Source organism: Octopus bimaculoides, chromosome 6, assembly GCF_046866305.1.
Source record: "Octopus bimaculoides isolate indiv1 chromosome 6, ASM4686630v1, whole genome shotgun sequence".
Classification (NCBI taxonomy): domain Eukaryota; kingdom Metazoa; phylum Mollusca; class Cephalopoda; order Octopoda; family Octopodidae; genus Octopus; species Octopus bimaculoides.
The window spans coordinates 22805139-22817638 of NC_142933.1; the positions used below are offsets into that span (position 1 = coordinate 22805139).

Genomic DNA, 12500 nt, shown 5'->3' on the forward strand with positions numbered 1-12500 from the left:
CACAGACATACATTAACGCACACCTCAGGCCTATCTCTGTTCTTGCGTGTGTCTGTCTGTGCTTTAGATGTGAGTGTTTGTCTGTGTGCGTGTCATTCGACACAAAAATGTATGTATAATGACAGGCACAAACACCGTCACGCACATATGCTTATCAGTTATTGGCCTAACGTACATAACGAACGCGCGAACACACTCATATAGAAATTGTGACGTCATCGTCACTGTGGTGGTGGTGAGGGTAAAAGATGTCATTTACAATAGGTGATTACAAGAAAGATAATAGTGTTAAATTTTTGTAATGCAAATACGTAAATAAAAACAGTTTAGTTGGTAGCCAAAAGCTTACTGAATCTTTTGATACCTGATACGTCAAAATCGGCAACTCTGTTTTGGAATACACAGAGGAACATAGGCACATACACACAAATATACAAACTTTCTTTTATATATATATATATATATATATATATATATATATATATATATATATATATATATATATATATATATATATATATATATATAAAGAGAGAGAGGGAGATAAATATACATACATATATATATATACAAATATACATATACACACATAAATATATAAATATACATACATAAATACATATATACATAAATACAAACACACACATATATGTATATATGTATATATATATATATATATATATATATATATATATATATATATATATATATATATATATATAGATAGATAGATAGATAGATAGATAGATAGATAGATAGATAGATAGATAGATAGAGTAAATGAAGTATAAATATTTCGGCCCTCGCCTCTGATATATATATATATATATATACACACACACATATATATATACATATATATGCATACATACATACACACACACACACACACACACACACACACACACACACACACACACACACACACACATATATATATATATATATATATATATATATATATATATATATATATATATATATATATATATATATATATATATATATACATACATACATATATCTGCATGCATACATATAAGTACATACATATATATATACATTTATTTCTATATATAGATATATATACACATATATACATACATACACACACATACACATATATATATATATATATATATAAATATATACATACATACATACATACATATACACAAATATATACATGCAAAAGATTATAAATACATATTGAAAGTAATTGAAATTGAACCCATATAATAGTGAAAGCATTGATAGAGATGTTATTGTTTCACTTTTGACACGTAATATGGAATCAGTGTAAGAGATAAGAGATTGCTCTGGGATAGCATTAGGCAAGAAGGTGAACATTTGGGGGCTCATGACATTGCAAGGACCTTAAGTAAGGCCTGTGTAAAATTTGAATGAAATCCGCTGGGTAGTTCTCGAGTTTTAGTGATGCACACATACAGACAGACAGAGACACACACATTCTCAGTTATATATATATATATATATATATATATATATATATATGCACACATATATATATATATATATATATATATATATATATATATATATATATATATATATATATATATATATATATATATATGCACATATATATATATATGCACATACACACATATATATATATTATATATATATATGCATATATATATATATATATTATATATGCATATGTGTAGGTATATATATATGCATATATCATATATATATATGTATACATATATATAAATGTATATATATAAATATATATGTGCATATATATACATACATATACATATATGTACATATATGCATATATAAATATGCATATATATATATGCATATATATATATATAATATTAGGGACAAAATCCAAAATTACAGGTAAAAACTCAATTAAAATCAATTTACAAAGAATTAAAATTAAATTGAGCTTTATAGATAAAATATATATAAAATATATAGTTTTAGGGAAAATAACCAAGTTTCAAGAACTCATCAAGAACATATCTAAATTATTTAGAAGTTATAATTTCATTTCAACATAATATTAGAACTTCGATTTGAATAGTGTTGATATATTTTCGATTATTTTTTATTAATAATATTTGATTAATAATTAGTCTTTATTATTTATAATATCGTTAAAGGTTTTTTAATCAAAACTTTGTATATATATATAAAGTTTAATCTTTTATTCTTAATAATTTTTTTCTTTCCTAATTTTTTCATTCATAATTTTTTCATTGATAATTTTTTCATTCATATTTTTATTTTTATTTCTACGTTTGTAGAAATAAATATTCTTGTATTTTTCTATTATTCAATTGATTTTTAATGATAATTAAATAAATGTTTTTAGTTTTAAATAGTATAGCTTTCACTATTACACCGGTTAAATATGTACTAATTTTATCTTCATTATTATTTTAAACTTAAGATTCGTTCAAATTGTAATTAAAACAATGCTAATTTAAAATAATGATAATTTATGTAAGCTGGTTTTTTGTATATAATATACATGTTAGCATATATTATAATGGCTGAAGGGATGATTATTGAATGTTTATTATTTTGATATTTTGATATTTTTAATAATTTTTCTATCTTTATAAAATTAGTATTTCATATAAATTCATTTGGTACTTATTGTTGGTTGATATATATATTTATTTATTTTAATTATTGTTCTACTTACGATCTGACGATTAGCTATATTTTTGAATAGAATTTATTTTCGATAATTTCAATTGATTTTAATCGATTTAAATTGCCTTTCTATTCGAAAATTAGTTATGAAACACGTGTAGTCATTTTATTATCTTTATCCTATGATATTTACTTTGTTTTATATTATACTCATTTATTGTGCTTTTAATTGTTAATTTTTCTATATGTGATAGTGGATTTTCATCGATGAGTTCTTGAAACTTGGTTATTTTCCCTAAAACTATATATATATATATATATATATATATATATATATATATATATATATATATATATATATATATGCATCTATATTTGCATGTGTGTGTGTGAGCGAGATGGCATCATACGGAAGCTACAATAATGCGAGGAGGTACATTGTGAACAGCGGTGCAGAACGATATCCGTTATTGTAGTCGATACTACGATTTCCTCGTTGGCATGTCGCTGATATTATATAAAGTGATAAACACTTATGCTATGCAAATTAGTAACGCCAGTTTTTTGAAGCTAAAAAATTTGTTTGAGTATATAAACCGATCGGCTGCTTATTTCTTTCGGATTGGTCAAATGCAGTACATGCATACACTCTCATTCACTTTCACGCCCACACACATGCACACAAAAGAGCCATATCTCTTTTGTCTTAATAACTGTCAACCACACAGTAATTTCCCTTTGTTTAACGGTCATTTTTCACTGGAATTTTCAATGGCCGGATAACTGAAGAGATGTTGGCGTGGGTTCCCACCCTGGTATCCGAAACTCGGAGTTTTGTCATGGCTACCGAATAAGTGTCACATATTTTTACAGATAAATTCTTTTATTTACATAATATCGAGGTCTCTTTCTTTTTTTTTTGTCCTTTCTATCTATCTATCTATCTATCTATATATCTATATATATATATATATATATATATATACATTATTATATGTGTATTTCTCCCTTTGTATGTGTGTATGTAATTACGAATATATACTTGCATACACACATACACCAGCACGAACACACACGCATAATTATTTATATACATTTATAAAGATAAGTTAGAGGGGACACAAATAGGTCACAGAACAAAACTAAATTAAATGACATCTTTAAATGTTTTTAATATTGGTTGAAATAGAAGTTATGTTGGTAAATGACAATGCGTAGATGGAAAATCTCATATAGTAAATTCTGAGAAAACACAAAGCGTAGGGGATAGGAACGTGCAAAAATGGAGGCATGTGTCGGAAACATTTCACAAACGTCATAGTAGAAGCACCACAACCAGAATGAATAAGCGCAAATGTTTTACACTTTACATAGGTGTGAGGGTTCAATGTAACGACACACAGTTGTGAAAATTTACGCTAAAAAGCAAGTTTGATTCAGTTCCATGTAACTTAAAGTTTCGTAGAATCGTCAAACGAACCTAAATCTTTAGGCTCACAGGACACCTTCATGAACTAGGAAAAGTGTCTAATACTTGTTCTGTGGCGTCCTTCATCATGTAATTGCTTCTCAGCTTATTCAAAATGTGCCCCCTGCTAGTAATTTCTATCAAATCTTTCCTGAATAGAATCATGAGAAATGATGAAAAGTGGGCTCTCTACAATAATATCCGACGAAACATGCAATGTTTAACACACAATGAAAAAGGAGACCCCACCTTTTTCGGGACTACACCAGAAAACAGTTGATTCTGTGTGAGTTAGAGAAAGAAGATGGAAGTGCATTACTTGTATCAAAATGTAAAAAACATTCCAAGCGCTCTGATTCTGTCAGGACATCTGAATTTATTCAGGAAGTTAAGCAAAACATTGAAGACAATCCAGGAAAATCAATTAGGTCAATTGCAAAAAAATTTCGTGTGTCAGAAACAAGAATCAGAAATGTGCATGAAAACATGAGATGCAAATCTTACGTGATTACGAGAGGTGAAGTCATGTCAGAAAAAAACAAAAGAAAACCGATTAATCAGATCCGAACAAACTTAAAAATCCATCAGAAGATGGTGTGATTTGGTCTTTTTCTCAGATGAGAAAAACTTTGACCAGGACCAGAAAACTAGAAGAAGAAATGACAGATGGCTATGTGCAGACCCTTCCGAAGTTCCAAAATTTCCTGCAAGTGTCATGATTTTGGGTGTTGCTAGCAATGAAGAACATGTGATACTTCCTCATTTTATCCCCACAAGTCATTAGGGTGAATGCTGCTGCGTATATTGAGGTTGTGGATAAAGTTAAGCCTTGGATCAACAATGTAATTGAAGGCCTTGTCTTTCAACGAGATTCTGCACCATCAAACAAGGCTCAAATAACAGAAGAGTGGATGGCCGACAATTTGCATGATCACATCACCCCCGACATTTGACCTCCTAATTCTCCAGATCTCAATCCACTGCGTGGAGCAACGTTGAAAAATATGTCAATGAACACCATCATAAAACCAAAGATTCTTTGAAAGCCGCCTTAGTTCGAGTCATGTCCGATATGAACAAGGACCACTTAATCCGTGTTTGTAAACGATTTCGACCTTGCGTAGAGGCAGTTATTAATACTCATGGTAGTTTTATTGAATGAAATTATTAAATTGACTATCTATAATAATAAATGCCAAAGCGAATTTCTGTGTACCAGTGTGTCACACTTTGACCCCCTCTCTCACTATTCAACGACACTACTGCTATTCCACCTGCTGGGGTGAGAGTAATACTAGGCATAGAGACGGTGGTGGTGGTAGTAGATAGGCGGTTGTGATGGTAATGGGGCGGTAGTAATAGTATGAGCTACAGTTGTGATAGAAGCAGAAGCCACGGTGATGATGGTGGTGGTGGTAGTGGTAGCCATAGGCGGTCAGGGATGACGGAGATAGTAAGTGATATGAAATACGGTGGTGATGGTGGTGGAGGGGGAGGCAGCGAAATCAAAGGTGTTGATGGTAGTAGTGTCAGAAGTCTGAATGATGTGTGTATGGCAGTTTTGGTGGCGATGGTGGTAGTACTGGTGATGGTGGTAGTACTGGTGATGGTGGTAGTACTGGTGATGGTGGTAGTACTGGTGATGGTGGTAGTGCTGGTGATGGTGGTAGTGCTGGTGATGGTGGTAGTGCTGGTGATGGTGGTAGTACTGGTGATGGTGGTAGTGCTGGTGATGGTGGTAGTGCTGGTGATGGTGGTAGTACTGGTGATGGTGGTAGTACTGGTGATGGTGGTAGTGCTGGTGATGGTGGTAGTACTGACGATGGTGGTAGTACTGGTGATGATGGTAGTGCTGGCGATGGTGGTAGTACTGGTGATGGTGGTAGTGTTGGCGATGGTGGTAGTACTGGTGATGGTGATGGTCGAAACCAATCAACAGAGAGAGAGAGAGAGAGAGATTAACCAGAAACAGAAATTGTGCTGACCACCGAATTGGAAGACAAAAAATGTTATTTATCATACAGCTTTGCAATAAGTTCCCAGTCGACAAATTATATCATTGTTTTGATGAAAATTGTTCATTGCTTGAAAAATGTTGGCAAGTTCAATAAAATTTAATATGTACTCAATGCATGAAGTGTCATTTTTGGGGTCAAGGCCCAATGAAGAGCCCTCCATGGGAGCTAGCTTAATAAAGCTAGTTTAGCATTATGTTTATGTTATTTTTATGAAAAATACAGTTTTTTTCTGTTATATAAGCGTTTTTTAAAACCATAAATCTGTCTGACATACCGTCCGCACCCTGTATATATATATATATATATATATATATATATATATATATATATATATATATTCATATAAGGATATAAGGATAAGATTGTTATTTAAAATACCGATCGTATCAGGTGGCTAGCATGGGAATAAAAGCCTCATAGGTAATAATTATTATTAAAATTATAATTAAGGGTCTCTAAGAGATACCACCATGCTAGATATAGCAGCCAAAACTTGACTCTAAAACCACATTAAATGTTCATACAGCACCAGGCGAGAAGACAAAGGGACAAAATAAACAAGCAAAAAATTATTGGATAATTCCAGATCCAGGATTTCTGAAAGCCAGAAATCCGGTATCTGGAATTATCCAATAATTTTTTACTAGTTTATTTTGTCCCTTTGTCTTCTCTCCTGGTGCTGTATGAACATTTAATGTGGTTTTAGAGTCAAGTTTTGGCTGCTATATCTAGCATGGTGGTATCTCTTATAGACCCTTAATTACAATTTATATATATATATATATATATATATATATATATATATATATATCCTACTCTCAACCATCCTGTATCCTTCCCTTGCTCCAGACCCCTGTTCGTTCATCTCCGGCATCAAATCGCTTACTGGAACAAACGAGCTTACCCTCCACATCCGAGTCTGCTTCTGCACCACGACTCATCTAGAATATTGCATTCAATGTACCTTTTGTGACTGTCTATATGTTGGTTCGTCGAACCGTCGTCTAGTTGACCGATTTACCGAACACCTATGGGACACGAGTCTGTAGAAAAGGACCCCTGTTGCCGGTCATTTTTACTCCGCCGGACACCTCACCTCATAGCCTGGCCTTAAATCAAGACTTCGCCTTGAACAAAGCTACATCTCTTTCCAAACCCAAACTCCGTTTGGACTAAACACGACCCCACACTTTCAGTAACATCTTACAACATTTCCAATTAAAAAAATATTTAATTCATCTTCCACACACTTCCACATGCCCACATACATACCTTACCCCCATACATGAATACCTACCACACACACACACGTTTTTACATCCTGACATAAAAAAACCCATTTACACACACGCACACACACACGCGCGTAGATATACATACAGGCACAAATATACACGTACAAACACACGCACACATACATACACGCATATATATTCACACTCATACACACGCCCTCGCATAGATTCATACGCACATTCATACACACACATACACAGACGCGCTCACACACGGGTTTATACACACGCGCTCACACGCCCTGCAACACCAACGCACACACACACACACTTGTCACCTGGCCTCTTACACCCACACACGCCCACTCTCACACCCTCATGCGTACACATACAAACACATGCGTACACACAGCAACACCCACGCACATACTCATCACCCCGCCTTTCACCACCAAAGCGAACGTAGGCTGCCACTCCTTTAAGCATACATCACTCACATAAGCACACAAACACATACACAGATACTACCACACACACACACACACACACACACACATACACACATACACGCCCGTGCGCACGCTGGCCATTTCCGCCATCTATCTTAAAAACCACTTTCTCTATCTCTCTCCACTTCCGGTCATTTCAACCATATAACCACACTCGTGCTTGGACTTTTTTTTTCCTTCTCCAGACCTTTCCTTTCCCCTCTTTCTGACGAAGAGCCTTATTCGAAATGTTACACACCTACTCATTTCTCCATCTTATACTGAGCATCAAGCTAATACATTCTATGAGTACGTCCTTTTGACTTTTATTGGTTTGTTATTTATTATTTTTGATTATTAATTTTCGATTTGCCTATCATCGCATGTTCACGTGTATTTCCGACGGTGATTTGGAGTATCTAACTCTTGGATTTTCATATACTGGATTACCCCACTTAGTTTATGCTACCCTTTGAATTCCCTCGGAGTACGTCGTTTTTGTACCTTTGATTGTATGTATACATATAACACTCTAATATGTAGAACAGTTAATATTATAGCGGAGTAGACTGAGCTCACAAGAATCTTTAAAGATTCGCTCGTGCCTGGGGGACATCCTGAACTCTAGGGCAGAGATTTTCGTATCATACCTGCATTAAAAAAAATCCTGCTAGCCTTTTGGAATCCGTATGGCAGCACCACAGCCGGAAACCAATAGCCAAGGCCAAAGGGAGACAATCGTTTACCTTCGTGGTACTTTGGTGATCGCATTATGGCAGCGCGGCCGAAGATCGATGGACAGTGACAAAGGGAGATATAATCACCTAGGGTTTTACGCTTTAAAATGAGGCTTTTCTCCATCCATATTTTAAAGCGGTCTCAGGCCATACGCCGTAAGGCTAAAGCCTTTATGAGCGAGAGACCCAGAGTAACTTCATAAACCGGCCTACCCCACTATAATATATATGTGTGTGTGTGTGTGTGTGTGTGTGAGTGAGTGTGTGTGAGTGTGTGTGAGTGTGTGTGTGTGTGTGTGTGTGTGTGTGTGTGTGTGTGTGTGTGTGTGTGTGTGTGTGTATATTAACAATGGCAAGGAGAACGGAGATTTTTTACATCCATAATTTTATGCACAGCTATTTACAGATTCTGGTCCAGAAAAGGATGTTGTAAATAACTGTTAAATAAAGATAATGGATGTGAAAAATCTCCGTTCTCCTTATCATTATTAAAGCTATTCCTTACTCTACGTAATTATGCAGGCCTTAATAGGGGGCACTCGGATTTACCAAGCGAGAATAGTTACTCGAGCCTAGCAACTTATTGTTAACTGGAGTATCACAAAAGGACCGTTGTAGTTAGCCGGCTTCTAAAACCGAATTAAGAGGAAAGACGGAAACTGCCAGGGTTATATATCCCTTTAAGCAAATGTTTGCATATATATATATATGCACACATGTACACATATCTGGGCACAGATAGTCAGGATTCAGATGGACAGTATTGCACAGTAGTTTGGGTATATGTCTTCTGGTGTTATTGCAATTGCCTTGTGCGTGGAATTTGAGGGCTGCTGTTTGTCGACACACGTGTGCTATATATGTGTATGTATGTATATGGATGTGGAAGGTGGACTGATAAATTTATGTGTATATACATGAATGTGTGTGTTGTGTGTGTTTGTGTGGATGTTCAGTTGCTGGTTGTAAACGGTGCATGACCCTTTACGATTATGGCTAACATAGTGATTTCGTATGAAAACAAAATGATCGGTAAAATAGATAAATTCTACAAAATATAAGTGCTTGGGTCGAAAAAATCGATTAAGTAACCTTTGAAGGTGGTACCCAACATGGCTGCAGTCCATCGCTCAAAACCAGTAAAATATTAAACGAGTAATTGTGTATTGAATAGAGTGGTGAGAGATGGAGATAACGGATGAGTATAGAGGGAGATATAAGTGGTCTGATCAATAGGTATCTGGACCTATTGCCTTAGCAATAATACTAGAGCACGCAGATTGAAGCCACTAGGCACAGATTAACCTTGAACTCTGTTGTGCATGTACACTATGTTTTAACGTTCTAGCTCACTTCCGCTGTTTACAGTAGTGTTTGGAAGGAAGGTGTGTAGCGTGTGAACGTCGCATTGACCATGACAGAGAAAGTTGAGCAGAGAATCTGCATCAAATTTTGCCAAAAGCTTGGCGATACCTGCTCAGAGGCCTATGCAAAGTTTTGAAAAAGTTTTTATCATTCTCAACACAATCAAGGAGATCTTGTGCAGCGAAAGCCTGAGTGTCTTTTTGGTCAGCTGAAAGCGGTTTTCGCAGAAACTTGACAGACACGCGTCTCATAACCAAATCTTCATTGATAATGGACTGAACTGAACCGTAACTAATTTGTATATCCTCTGATAACTCACGGGTGGTGATTCAACGATTTCTCCTCACAGCTGCATACATATCTACGACGTCTTTCTAAATTCTGCTGGTTGCGGATCTCCCAGAACGTCCTCAATATCGACATTTTTGCGGCCATCTTGGAAACGTCTGAACCACTTGTACATTTGTGTGCGACTCATACACTTCTCTCCATACACTTTCTGCAACCTTGCTTAGGCCGCTGAGCAGGTATCGCCATGACAACTTTCTCTGCTATGGTCAATGTGACGATCAAACGCTACACACCTTCCTTCAAATCCCTGCTGTAAACAGCGGAAGTGAGCTAGAATGTTAAAACTTATTGCGCCAGCACAGCAAAGTTCAAGGTCAATCTTTGCTAAGCGGCTTTACTGTGCGTGCTTTAGCTGCGTTACTATGGCAATCATCCGGATACTTATTGATCAAACCTCGTATTGCATGTTTGTGCGAAAGACAGAGAGAAAAAGAGAATACTCACGTTGCTAAATGTTGAATTAAGTGATAGAGAAGGTCTCGTTCTGGCTTCTGGATTGTGTTAAATAGTCTGATGGCCGAACTACACTTTGTGGATTCCGGTTCATCTGGAGCACCGAAAAGATAGACATATCAAGAAAGGTAGGTAATATTTGTTCAGATAAAAAGCTGGATCGTTTATATGGACACAAATTTCTCTTCAGCACCACCTAGTTCTTTGCTCGATACTACTGTGCGATGAACCATCGAGCAAAAGTGCCTACTCCGAGACTGAAAATTGGCAGGCAGAAACAATGTGGAAGCTCCTCGTGTTCACACAGAGAAACACACATACACGCACGCACGCACGCACGCACATATACATATATAAAGTGTAAAGAATCCCGTTCGGTCATGAATGACCATGGGATTGCACCTAGGACGTTCCCCTCCGAGACACAAGACCGGGCAAGGTTATTTATAGAAGACCAGCAGTTGCCCTTGCATACTAGCCTCTCTTCTCCACGCCACCGATATTGCCCCAGGGAAAGGCAAAGGCCGATACAGCTTGGCAACTCATTTCTACAGCTGAGTGAACTGGAGTAACGTGAAGTATCTTGCTCAAAAACACAATACACAGCCCAGTCCGAGAATCGAACTCACTACCTATTGATTGTGAGCCCGATGCTCTAACCACTGACCCATGCGCCTTCACCTTACACATATACATGCAAATGAATACATATATTCACAAATAAATATATGTTTACATATCGATTTACATATATATGCATAAATAAATACATATATAACATATATTGAGATATTTCAGCTATCTGTCTATCTATCTATCTATCTATCTATCTATCTATCTATCTATCTATCTATCTATCTATTTGTCTGTCTGTCTGTCTGTCTGTATATATATATATATATATATATATATATGTATATATATATATATATATATATATATATATATATATATATATATATGTGTGTGTGTGTGTGTGTGTGTGTGTGTGTGTGGTTCTCCTAGTGATTGCAACTATAGCAAGGGAGATAACCATTTCTTTATAATGTGAGATTAGATTAGGCACTCAAACTAAAATTAATGAATCATGTATATATATATATATACAGGGTGTCCCAAAAAGATGTACTCACTCTTTGACAGACGATTACTAATATATTGTTTTTTTTTATTTCAGATGCAACCAACCCTTCACAATGGCAAATACACAACTAAGGTTTGAGGACAAAAATAATTTATATTAAAGTTCTACTGGAAGCACAAAAATGTCATGGAAGTGCAAAGACAATTTAACAGACAGTTTCAGAAGACACCACCAACACGACGCACTATTGCTCGCATCAGAGATAAATTTGAAGCATACGGAACTGTTCAGAACGTTAGTAAGCAACGCTCTGGAAGATCACGAACGTCCACCAGCCCCAATAGACACAACCAATTAATGGAAACCCTTCCCCGATCCCCAAAGAAATCCGTAAGACAATTGAGTCGTGAGATAGGAATCCCTAAATTAATTTACTAAGCCCTGTACTGTTACGTTTATTCCTATCCCTAAATGTAGAGTACTGATTATAAATTCTGAGAAGATAAACTGCCTATATAAAAAAAAATACATCATTACCTGAAGTAGTTTTACACTGGTATATACAAATTTTAATTTTAGAGTTAGTTGACATAAACTTGATTCTGTTGTAATTGACTTCAAATACAATAACCTTGTTATTAATATTTCTAGGGTAATGATG

General features: G+C 35.2%; 1 protein-coding gene across 2 annotated transcripts in view; it reads right to left on the reverse strand.

Moving 5' to 3' along the window:
- The window catches only part of LOC106877764 (active breakpoint cluster region-related protein), an 84270-nt gene that overhangs the window by 19514 nt on the left and 52256 nt on the right, over nt 1-12500 (reverse strand). For both annotated transcript variants that reach the window (XM_089353601.1, XM_089353602.1), the window contains exon 23: nt 10747-10849. In XM_089353601.1, coding sequence (XP_089209727.1) covers nt 10747-10849 — 103 coding nt within the window. The remainder of the gene's footprint in view (nt 1-10746; nt 10850-12500) is intronic.